The sequence below is a fragment of the Molossus molossus genome, unplaced genomic scaffold, assembly GCF_014108415.1.
Source record: "Molossus molossus isolate mMolMol1 unplaced genomic scaffold, mMolMol1.p scaffold_m16_p_11, whole genome shotgun sequence".
Taxonomy (NCBI): Eukaryota; Metazoa; Chordata; class Mammalia; order Chiroptera; family Molossidae; genus Molossus; species Molossus molossus.
This window is the reverse complement of record NW_023425346.1, coordinates 31,832,115-31,845,458: the sequence shown is the minus strand read 5'-3', so window position 1 is coordinate 31,845,458 and position 13,344 is coordinate 31,832,115. Positions and strand designations below refer to the sequence as shown.

At 36.1% G+C, this 13,344-nt stretch overlaps 1 protein-coding gene across 1 annotated transcript in view; it reads right to left on the bottom strand.

Moving 5' to 3' along the window:
• The window catches only part of MBD5 (methyl-CpG binding domain protein 5), a 439,511-nt gene that overhangs the window by 34,863 nt on the left and 391,304 nt on the right, over positions 1-13,344 (bottom strand). The window contains exons 9-10 of the mRNA XM_036254977.1: positions 7,973-8,998; positions 6,027-6,235 (exon numbers count right to left, since the gene is read on the bottom strand). Coding sequence (XP_036110870.1) covers positions 6,027-6,235; positions 7,973-8,998 — 1,235 coding nt within the window. The remainder of the gene's footprint in view (positions 1-6,026; positions 6,236-7,972; positions 8,999-13,344) is intronic.

Genomic DNA, 13,344 nt, shown 5'->3' with positions numbered 1-13,344 from the left:
CCTCTCATTAAGTAATACACTGAAACAAACACAGGGAGGCAGCCAAAATGAGGAGACAAAGAAACAGGTCCCAAATGAAAGAACAGAACAAAACCCCAATAAAAGAACTAAGCGAAATGGAGATAAGCGAACTAAAAGATACTGAGTTCAAAATACTGCTTATAAGGATGCTCAATGAACTTAGTGAGAACCTCAGTGAACTTAGGGAGGGCCTCAAGAGCATAAAAAAGGACCAGTTAGAAATCATGGATACACAGTTAGAATTAAAGGAGGCATTAACTGAAATAAAGAATAATTTACACAGCTTCAATAATAGAGTACGTAAATCCAAGGAGCAAACCATCGATTTGGAATATAAGGAAGCAAAAAATGCCCAATCAGAACAGCAAAAAGAAAAAAGAATCCAAAAAAATGAGGATAGTGTAAGGAGCCTCTGGGACAACTTCAAGCATGCCAACATTCGCATCTTGGGGGTGCCAGAAGGAGAAGAGCGAGAATAAGAAATTGAAAACCTGTTTGAAACAATTATGGCAGAAAACTTTCCTAACTTGGTGAAAGAAACAGACATACAAGTCCAGGAAGCACAGAGAGTCCCAAACAAGATGAACCCCAAGAGGCCCACACCAAGACACATCATCATCAAAATGCAAAAGGTTCAAGACAAAGAGAGAATCTTAAAAGCAGCAAGAGAAAGGCAGCTAGTTACCTACAAGGGAGTTCCCATAAGGCTGTCAGCTGATTTCTCAAAAGAAACTTTGCAGGCCAGAAGGGAGTGCCAAGAAATATTCAGAGTGATGAAAAGCAAGAACCTACAACCAAGATTACTCTATCCTGCAAAGCTGTCATTTAGAATAGATGGCCATATAAAAACCTTCCCAGACAAGAAAAAGTTAAAGGAGTTCATCACTACCAAACCGTTATTATATGAATTGATGAAGGGTCTTTTTGAAGAAAAAGATAAAATGTATGAACAAACAAAATGGCAATGAATACATATCTATCAACAATGGAATCTACAAACAAAATGAACAGGTAGCACAGAAACATTCTCATAAATACAGAGAACATTTTGTTGGTTGCCAGATGGGAGGGGGGTTGGGGGAATGGGTGAAAAAGGTGAAGGGATTAAGAAGTACAAATTCATTGCTAGATTGACAAACCTCAAAGGGAAAGGGGTTGGGGGGTGGGAAGACATAAACCAAAGAACTTATATGCATAACCAATGGACACAGGCAATAGCGTGGGAAAAAGTAGGAGGGGGGCGGGAGTGGGGAGGAGGAGGTCAATGGGGGAAAAATGTGGATAACCTGTAATACATTTTACATCCAACAAAAAAAACAACAACAAACAAACAAAAAAAGAATGTGAAACATCAAAAAGAAAAACAACAAAACAAAAAAAGAGTAGCTGATTGGATAAGAAAGCATGACTCATCTATATGTTGTATACAAGAGACTCACCTCACAACAAAAAACTCACATAGGTTGAAAGTGAAGGGATGGAAAAAAATCTTCCAAGTAAACGCAATGAAAATGAAAGCTGGGGTAGCAATACTCATATCTGATAAAACAGATTTCAAAATGAAGGCCATAACTAGAGACAAAGAAGGCCACTACATAATATTGAAAGGATCTATCCAACAGGAAGATATAACCTTGGTAAACATATATGCACCCAATATAGGAGCACCAAAATATATTAAAAATCTTCAAAGGACTTCAAAGGAGAAATCGACAGTAATACAATCATAGCAGGGGACTTCAACACCCCACTGACATCACTGGATAGATCCTCTAGGAAAAAATTAACAAGAAAACAGAGACTCTAAATGAAGCATTAGATCAAATGAATTAAATAGATATCTACAGAGAATTACACCACAAAATTGCAGAATTCACATTCTTCTCAAGTTTGTATGGGACATTCTCAAATATAGGACACATGTTAGGACAAAAACTAAGTCTCTACGAGTAAAAGAAGACTGAAATCATATCAAGTATCTTCTCAGATCACAATGGCATGAAACTAGAAATCAATTGCAACAGGAACATACAAAGACATTTGAACACATGGAGGCTAAATAGCATGTTATTAAACAATGAATGGGTTACCAAGGAGATAAAGAAAAAAATTGAAAACTTACTGGAAACCAATGAAAATTACACACAACAACACAAAATCCATGGGATGCAGCAAAAGCAGTTCTGAGGGGGAAGTTCATAGCACTACAGGCTTACCTCAAGAAACAAACATTTCTAATTGACTAGTCTAACCTCACAACTTAAAGAACTAGAAAGCAAACAAAAAGAAAACCCAAGAGCATGTAGAAGGAAGGAAATAGTAAAGATCAGAGCAGAAATAAATGACATAGAGACCAAAAAAACAATTCAAAGGATCAATGAAACAAAGAGCTGGTTTTTTGAAAAGATAAACAAGATTGATGGACCCTTAGCTAGACTCACCCAGAAACAAAGAGAGAGAATACACACAATCAGAAATGAAAGAGAAGTAACAACTGATACCACAGAAATACAAAGGTTTGTTAATAAATACTATGAACAATTACGTATATGGCAAAAAATTGGACAATCTAAGCAAAATGGACAAATTTCATGAAACACATAGTCTCTCAAAACTGAACCGGGTAAAGATAGAAAACTTGAACAGACCAATAACAACAGAAGAAATTGAAGATGTAATCAAGACTCTCCTAGCAAACAAAAGCCCAGGCCTGGACAGCTTCATGGAGGAGTTTTACCAAATATTCAAAGAAGAACTAACACCCATTTTCCTCAAACTATTCCAAAAAATTCAAGAAGGAAGACTTCCAAAAACTTGTTTTATGAGGCCAGCATAATTCTAATTCTAAAACCAGAAAAAGATACTACAAAGAAAGGAAACTACAGGCCAATATCCCTGATGAATCTAGATGTCAAAATCCTGAACAAAATACTAGCAAATCGGATCCAGCAATACATTAAAAAAATTATTCACCATGACCAAATGGGAGTCATCCCAGGGAAGCAAGCCTGGTACAATATTTGCAAATCAATAAATGTGATACACCACTTAAACAAAATGAAAAATAAAAACCATATGACCATATCAACAGATGCTGAAAAAGCATTCGACAAAATCCAGTGCCCATTTCCGGATGAAAACACTTAGCAGTGTAGAAATAGAGGGATCATCTCTCAATGTAATATAGGCCATATATGAAAAACCTACAGTCAACATCATACTCAATGGGCAAAAATGAAAAGCATTTCTCTTAAGAACAGGAACAAGACAGGAATGCCCACTTTTGACACTCTTATTTAACGCAGTACTGGAAGTCTTAGCCACAGCAATCAGACAGGAAGAAAAAAATAAAAGGGATCCAAATTGGAAAGGAGGAAGTGAAACTGTTATTATTCACAGATGACATCATATTATGCATAGTAAACCCTAAAGATTCCATAAAAAAAACCTGCTAGATACAATAAATAAATTCAGCAAGGTAGCAGGATACAAAATTAACATCAAGAAATCTACGGCATTGTTATACACCAATAATGAACTCACCGAAAGAGAAACTAAAAGAGCAATCCCATTTACCATTGCAGTAAAAAAATTAAGTTACCTAGGGATAAACTTAACCAAAGAAGTAAAGGACCCATTTGCAGAAAACTACAGGACACTGAAAAAATAAATAGAGGAAGATATAAATAAGTGGAAGCATATACCTTGTTCATGGATTGGAAGAATTAACATCATTAAAATGTCCATTCTGCCCAAAGCAATCTATAGATTCAATGCAATCCCCATCAAAATACCAATGACATATTTCACAGAACTAGAACAAATACTTCAAAAGTTCATATGGAACTGAAAAAGACCCCGAATAGCCACAGCAATCTTGAAAAAGAAGGACAAAGTAGGTGGGATCACAATACCAGATATCAGATTATACTACAAAGCCACTGTAATCAAAACAGCCTGGTACTGGCCCAAGAACAGGCATATAGACCAGTGGAATAGAACAGAGAACCCAGAATGAACCCAAAACATTATGTTCAATTAATATTTGACAAAGGTGGTAAGAGCATACACTGAAGTCAAGACAGCCTCTTTAATAAATGGTGTTGGGAAAATTGGACAGCCACATGCAAAAAAAAAAAGAAAGAAAGAAAGAAAGAAAGAAAGAAAGAAAGAAAGAAAGAAAGAAAGAAAGAAAGAAAGAAAGAAACTGGACCATCAACTTATACCATACACAAGAATAAAGTCAAAATGGATAAAGGACTTAAATGTGACTTGTGAATCCCTAAAATTCCTAGAAGAAAATGTAGGCAACAAAATTTTGGACATCATACACAGCAGAATTTTCACTGATACATCCCCTAAGGCAACAGAAACAAAGGAAACAATGAACACATGGGACTACATCAAACTAAAAAGCTTCTGCACAGCAAAAGAAACAACCATCAAAATGGAAAAGAAAACCACTGTATGGGAGAGCATAATCCCCAATGATACATCAGACAAGGGGTTCATTTCCAAAATATACAGCGTACTCATACAACTCAACAAAAGGAAGACAAAGGACCCAATTTAAAAATGGGCAGAGGACCTAAATAGACACCTCTCCAAACAGGACATACAAATGGCCAAGAGACATATGAAGAAATGCTCAGCGTCACTAATCATCAGAGAGATGAAAATTAAAACAACGATGAAGTATTACCTCACACCTGTCAGAATGGCCACCATCAACAAATCATCAAACAACAAATGCTGGCAAGGGTGTGGAGAAAAGGGGACTCTAGTACACTGATGGCGGGAATGCAGCCACTATGGAAAACAGTATGGTGTTTCCTCAAAAAATTAAAAATTGTATTGCAATTTGACCCTATGATGCCACTTCTAAAAATATATCCTAAGAAGCCTGAGGCACCAATCAGAAAGAATATATGTACCCCTACGTTCATAGCAGCACTATTTACAATAGCTAAGATCTGGAAACAGCCCAGTGTCCATCAGTAGATGAGTGGATAAAAAAGCTGTGGTACATATACACAATGGAACACTTTGCAGCTGTAAGAAAGAAAGATCTCTTATCCTTTGAGACAACATGGAGGGACCTCTAGAGTATTATGCTAAGCAAAATAAGCCAATCAGAGAAGGACAAATACCACGTGATCTCACTTATTTGTGGAATATAATGAACAGGGAGGGCTGATAAATGAAGTGGACCCAGAGACATAGAAAGGAGTATGGTTCAGACTGACAAACCTCATAGCAGGGAGGTGGGGGGATGGATGAGATGAACCAAAGAACTTATATGCAAGTATGCATAACCAATGGACATAGACAACAATTCTAGCAGGGTGGAGGGGGGGATGGGCTGGGGAGGAGGGGGTCTAGAGGGGAAAAAGGAGAAACATCTGTAACAAAAATAAATTAATAAAAAAATAAAAAATACCCTTAATCATACAGATTTTAATGTTTCATGTATTCAATTGGGTTCCCTTTTTTTTTTTTTTACTCGTTGGTTTTGCATCTTGCTGAAAGAGCCTTCTCTACCCCAAGATTATTTTTTAAAAGACTATATTTTTCTTCTTATATTTATGTAGTGTTGCTCTTCCTATCTAGCTCCTCAATCTATCAGGAATTCACTCAGTTTGTCTACTTAAAGGAAGATCCTGTGGCTGAAGCCAGAGACGGGGGAGCGGGGCTGGAGAGTGAGGCAGGCGTGCGCAGGGTGTGGATTCCAATCACGAGAGCAGTGGGGCTGAACTTTCCAAGGATTTAAGAGGGTACCAAGATGTTTTTCCTAATAGCTCCAAAAGGGCCACTGAGATGCTTCAGACAAAATAAAGTAACCTTCACGTAAAAGACTAGAATGTTTAACGATACTCATAGAGAAAAGCCAGTAAGTAGAGCTGGATGGGCGTAAACTTCCTTCTTTGTCTCTTCCCCCAAATTAAGTGTTTTAAAAAAAGTGTAGACATTGTTTTCGACTAAAATAACACAGGGAAGGAGAGTACCTGAAAGTTCTGAAACAGACAAGCCATGGGGTTACTGTTAGCTGGGCAAGGAATTGCGGACTGTCCTTGAAATGCCTGGAGATTCTGGTACCCCTGAAGAAGCTGCTGCTGCTGCTGATTTGGAGGAAACATCTGATTGTTGTTTAACAGCGACTGTAGATGAGTCAGTTGATGGTTATTCAAAGTATTGTTTATTGAGGACATGTCACCTATAGTTTGAAAAACATAAAATGTAAGTCAATGTGATTCTTTGGCAATCCTATGCCTATCTTTGTACCTGATGATTCCTGAAAGAAAAAAACTAAAAACTAGACTTACATGATCATTTCTTTCTTGTTTTCTTCTCAGTCTTACTAAGTGGTAAGGAAAGAATGTTTTACTATTTAATTTTATCTTTCATAATTAGTTTTTTGATTTTATGTCACGGAGAGACTACTCTTCCTCTATCCATTAGCAAGTCCTTATTTTGAGCTTCAGTGTTAAACATTTTTCTTGAAAGTACTTTTATTAAAGCACCTACAATTAAAAGTAGAAATTAGTCCTAAACTGTTCTGGCAATCACAGGTATCTGACCAGATGATTAAAATGAGTGGATATGATCAGGCCTTATTTACAAAGTTTACTTCTTAAGTCACAATCATCAATAATGACCACCAAATAAAATTGGATTTGGTCTGGATATATGACAATTTTAATTTTAAGTGACCCTCCTTCTACTTAAAAACAAAATTCATATATCCAGACCAAATCCAATTTTATTTGGTGTGGATATATGAATTTTGTTTTTAAGTAGAAGGAGGGTCACTTAAAATTAAAATTGTCAAGAAAGCTAACAAAACAAAAAGAAGTCATTGTCACAATCATTAAAAATAAATATTATATAATCAGAGAGGGTTAGTTAATAACTAAGTTTATATTCAAAATTCAAAATAGTCTTGTTTTGAAATTACACATAAGTTATTTTGAAGATGATGTTATTGAAATTATCCTGTAATTTGAAATATGTAAATCTATTATTCTTTTTAGATTACTTAACTACATTGACTTCAATGACAAGTAGAACTAATTAAACTCTATTATAAAGGTGTCCATAAATCTGGAAACATGTATATTTTTACATACAGTGAACATGCCCTAGATAATATCAAATATATTTGCCAATGTTTCCAGACTTTATGGAAACCACCTCTGTACTGTACTGTATTATATATTATATTATATTATATTATATTATATTATATTATATTATATTATAATTATATTAGTTGCCTGCACCAATCGGTTGAATATATTTGACATATTATCTAACATTTTTGTGACAGTATAATATACATGAAGGATTCTGGTTTTAAGCCACACATTTTTAAAGAATCATACTGTCTGAGGAAATCTAGCAGTAGCTCTTGGGGCTGTTTCCTTGAACTTGGGCAAAGGTTAACTTTGTTTTTATGCCTTGTTTCTTACTTTGCTGGATAAGTATTTTAGTTCTGTTTATTGAGGGATCACCTGGAAAAACCCTTTCTCAAACTGTTTTCATCCACAGTGCAGCTGCTCATACTAACCCTGTGATGCCACACCAACTAAAGTTCAAATAAAAGTTATATTTAAGATGTACCTGTACTTCATTATTTGAAAAATAAAACTCTACTTGGCTTAAGAGAATGATGGATAGGTTAGCTTTAGGTGGCATCAGAATTAGAAGATAAGAGAAAGCAGATTTAAGTGGTATTTAGTATTGCTAGAATACGGGGAAGGAAAAAAAGTCATTTTCATGTTTGTATAACTATGGTTGTGTGTGGGTATTATTATATTTAGTTCCTTAAGCAAGCTGTGACATAACAAAAACATTTTTAAAAATAGTGTGACAAAATGGAGTCTTTAAAAAGGAGAAACTAGAATTAGAAAAACGTTTCTTTTGTAAAACTTTGTGAAAAAATGTAACTTACCAAGCAGACCTGTCCCCAGTAGAGGGTTAAGTAGCTGTGGCACCACAGAGTTACTGTTGAGTTTAGCTGGACCAGGTGTGTTCCCAGCATTATTAGATACATTCAGCAATGTTTCTGCCATTGACACCACTGCTGTCCCACCAAGTGTTGAGACAGTCAGTGCTGCCACTGCTGATGATGTAGTGGTTGTGGTAGTGGTTGCCTGGGAGGAAGTTGCTATGGAAACCTCTGGATGATTAGCGGTGTTGGCCGATGCCGAGTTCAGGACACCTCCCAACAGCTGGGGATTCAAGGCCATTAATCCTGAGGCCCCAGTGACAGCTGGGAGGAACAGGGGATTAAAAGCAGTGTCACTGCCTGCAAAGCTTGGTAAAGGGTTCCCCAGGGGGCTGGTTAAAAGGGTCTCAGCTCGGCTGTTCTCTGACTGATTGCTTGGCAAATGGTCTGGTGGGGCTGTCATCTGTGTTAATGAGGGTAAAGGGGTATTTTGCTGTTGAAAAAGATCTGAGATGGTCAGATTGAAAGATGGCAGGGGAAGCATGGCAGCTGCGTGGGCTTGGTTCTGAAGCAGGGCTGCTAAGAGCTGAAAGTGAACAGGCTGCAATACCTGCCCATCCATGTCACCGGAGAGAAAAGCTAGAGCAGCGTTTACATTCGGGTTGAGAAAACCTAAAGGGTGGAGGTTGATCTCAGACTTGCCTTCTCCTGCTGAAGGCTGGAGGATATTTAATAGATTCTGGTTTAGGAGATGCTGTTGATTCACTGGCAAAGAGATAGGTAGAGAACTGAGGAGGCTGGGGTTCAAGGGGTGTGGAAGATGGTTGTTTGAAGTGCTGTTGGATGGAAAATGAAGTGCGTGCTCCTGGCCAACAAAAGGAAAATCACTCCCGATGGGCAGCTGACTCTGCAGTGGGTTTCCAGCTGCGGTGGTGACTATGACGCCGTCTTGGAGAACAGATGTTGTCTTTGTGATGGCAGGGTGGCTGGTGCCAGCGATGGCAATGGAGGATGAGGGTCCTGAACCGCCTAAAATGAAAAAAACAAAACAAAAACACCACTTATTAATTACGGACGTTAAGGAAGACACCCCCATGAAAATACATTGAGATGCATTTCAATTAATTCATTCCATGTCACCTTTACTGATTTTAATCAGATTGTGATCAGAGATGATATGGCATCTGTTAATAACACAAGTTTAACTTTATTCTTCCTAACCTACTTTGAAAATAAATATATTGGAGAAGTTTAGTATATTAAGAAATAGTTGTTTCTAACTATCAAATAGCTTGTTTTTCACAGCTGGACCAAGTGAAGATGGACGGAGTTCTGTAGCAGTTCATTCATTTGGTTTAGATAAAAGTAACAAGTCTCCATTTTTCAAAAATATGTTTTATTTAACAAATGTCTTTATTTGTTATACTAGTACTTGCTTTCAGTGAAAAACAAATAAACAAGTAGAATATGCATGAGAATAAAACAAAATGAAAAGTACCTCTTTTAATATTTTAATGTATAGTTTTCTGGGCTTCCCCCACCTGTATGTGTGTGTGTGTCTGTGCATATATATATTTTACATATATATCCCATATTTTAACAAAAATGGAATCATGCTGTTTTATAACTTTTTCTATCAATAATTTAATCTTTCCATGTTAACTCATTTAACTACAGAATTATTTACTAGTATCAGGTATGAATATACCATAATTTAATCAATCCAGAGTTGGGATATTTGATTGTTTACAATCTCTTACATTGAAAGCAACATTGAGCAAACATTAACTCATCTTCATCAATGTGCTCAATTACTTTCTAAGGATAAATTCTTAAAAGTGGAATTCCAGGGACAAAAAGAGTTTACGTATATTTAAAGCTCTGAATACATATTGTCAAACTACCCTAAGCAAAGTTGGTCAATACACATTCAATTTACATTTCTATAAACAGTGTATGTCAATGCTCATTCTCACCGACACTGTATTTTATTATTTTTAAATCTTTGCTAATCTGATAGCATGAACGTACTTTGTATTTATAATTGCTTAAATCAGACCAGTCTTTACCCAGATAGCATTTTTAATTTTGAAAGTCTTATGCAGGAGATGAAAATTCAGGGAATTTAATATTTAAAAATATAAAACTTTGGTTGTTTATTACAATTGTTTTAATTGTTCTCAGTCCAAGCTGCACAACAGAATTACCAGGATAACGTTAAAAGAAAAGAGAAAAGCAACGCCTGGGCCCTATCCCACACTAGTTGAAAACTGATCTCTGGGGGTATGCATAGCCTGGGCAGTAGTATTCTTTCAAATCACCCCTGGTGATCCAGATGCACACAGGGTGGGGTGGGGAGTGTAGAATCACATTCTGTTGAAAACAACCTTTAATCATTTATTCATAAAATGTTTTCCCCTAAAGAGATGCATTGTTTAATGTAATACATGCATTTGGCTAATATTTATTATTATAAGCATATGCATTTAATTTCATATTAGAATATAAACATGTATATGGTATAGTGAACAATACCAGTGTTACTGAAAATCTAAAACAAACTCAAACATTTCACTGTTTGCTGTGCTATGCCACCATAAGAAATTTTATATTTGACCAAGTCACCACTGAGGCCTTGTCCAAATGCACAGAAATGTTTCCATAGTTATAATAGTAGTACAGATAATCATTTTATAGTTTTCCTGTTTTCTCCTAACAGAATAACACAAGAATTTTTCCTTTTTGACATATAGTCTTTGTATTAATATTTTTAACCATGTAGCATATAGACTGACCATATTTGTAAAACATTCTGATTGAATTTGACACTTGTATTTTGATTTTTTCATTATTATATATAACACAGGGATGAACATCTTACTGTATATCATACTTCCCTACTTTTTTCTTAGAAAAAAATTCCATCACTGGCATTATTGTTATGAGAATAAAAAAACAGGTAAGTGAAAGACCTGTAACATGTAAACGTCTTTGTGAATAAAAAAAGTGGTTGTCATAATTTCCACTGGCATCAGGAGACGTACTTCGCAGCGGTGATGTGGCAGCAGCGGTTAGTATACATCAGCACATCCAACACACCTTACAGCATGTCTACGGCACGACTGCACTTTTCCCGGCTGTCAAGCTGTCAAGTCTGCTTTTTTTTTGTTTTTTTAAAAAAAGCTCTCAGTGTTCCATTTAAAGAATGAGATTTAAAAACAACCTCTGTTTGAAAATATATAAATATTTATAAAATATTATCATAAAATAATGACTATGTTCACAGAGAGCGGAGTAAGAGCATATCAAATGCTGAAGTAGGCATATGGCATACAATTCTTTAAATATTAATTCAGATTTGTAATAAAGCAATCAACATCTTAAACATTTCATTGCCTCTTAAATCTTGCTGCTATTTCCGTAAATAGGTAGTGTGCTTTATTTGCACCTGGAAACCATCTTTTTAAACAAGTGAATAAAAACTCTTATTTACTAGTAATCATGATCTGAGGCCTTTTTCCCTATTTGCTAAATAATAATGACATATTTAAATGTACAGATCACCATCCAGAGCACATTTTCAAAATACCATAGTGTGTACGTTGGCAAGGCTTCGTAAAAGAAAGACTGCCTTAGAGGTTATTTTTTAAATCTTTGTTTTGTAAGAGAAGCATCTATATTTGAGATTCAAGAAAGTAGCCCTTTGGGGACGTTATTCTAAAAATTCTCCATCTAAACATTCTTGAAGAATGACAATAACGAAAATATAGTTACTCTGGGTGTATTTTAGCGTTACAAACGGGGTGGTAGTGAAGAGCACAACCTTCTTAAGGTTGTGAATCAAGGTCTATTTCCTATTTTCTCTAATTTTCAACAGGTATACTCTGCTGAACAAAAGGACAGGAATGATTATACGAAAACAAAAACCCAAACGAAGATCGCACAGCACCTTGCCCTTTCCTGTGGGAACTGTTTAGGCAAAGCCTTGAACATACAAACCTCCCTCTCTTTTTCTTCTCTCAAAGATACATTTATTGAGAGCTTATTATGAACCAGGAAATAATGCTCCTTTCATGTAGCTAGTGTAACTGTAATAGCTAAGAGCTATAATAGGTGTATAACAGGAAGGCAATTGTAAAACTGAAGGTGTCAGGGAAAACTAAGCAAGTGGTAATATTTGATCTGGGATTTGAGAGTGGAAAAGGAGAAAGGGCTTCTAAGTAAAAGCAAAGTAATTAAAAAAAAAAAAAAAAAGACAAGGAGGCGAGGAGGTAATAAAATGTATGGAGGGTAATAGATTCTTATGTATCCTCAAACCAAATAAATATGACTGAAATTATTATATGCTGTTTTCCCAGACACCCTGGCCCTCCCACCCATAGTTAAACATGCTGCCTTAGACCAGGTGATGAAATTTGAAATCATCTTTCTAAACCATTAAAGGCAAGAACCGATTCTTATTTCCCTCTGTATTCCAAGACCTCTCACACATGTTTGACATTCAGAAAATGTTTCTTGGTTGAATTAATCTATTAAGAAGTTCAGAAAACTTGCACTCATTTTCTAGAAATCGATCATTTGCATTTGATGTTGTGGGTGGCATGTGTATGTGGAGAAGGGAGAGAATACCACCCATGGGTGGAGAAAGTGATAACTGACTCTCCAGTGTACTGGTCCAATGCCAGGAGACGAGACATTGGGAAGGAGTGGGCTAGAAGCCTCGTTCCTTTAGAAGGCTCCCAGGTATTCCAGGGAGTTAAAATCACCTTACAGAGGAAGAGTTCCTCACAAAGTCCTCAGTTCTTAAGGTCACTCATTAATATTTGGGGTCATTCAGAGGACCCTGAATTTTTATAGCTGGAGAAAAATTGGAGGTTATTTCTGAACCACTTCATCTTGAATAGGCACTCTCTAGTGAAACTACTTCATAGTTCTACCAAATGTTGTGCTCTGTTGTTTTTCTTCTTTCCTGTTTCTTTTCTTTTCTCTTCTCTTTTCCATTCCTGCCTTCTTTCCTGCCGGTCTGCCTGTCTGCCATTACCTAGTTTGGCACCAAGATGTTTCATGTTTAATATAATGAAAGAAACAGAATTTTTTTTTAAAAAAGCAAACTATTCCATTAACAATTTAGCAGTTACAAAAATCAAAAGGCAGCTGGGAGCCTGAAAGAAGTAAGTTGGAGAAATCCTTTAATTAGAAAAAGTGATTATTTCATACCAGCCGGCAGTACCATGAACTGGCATAATTTTTCCTCTATTGTTTTTGAAGAAGTAGAAGACTTATAAAGCCACCCAAATAAACCTTCCTGGTGTGAGATCATGTGCCTAGACCCAAAATCAGAGGTTGAGAGAGTCTAATACAACGAGGAAAGGACT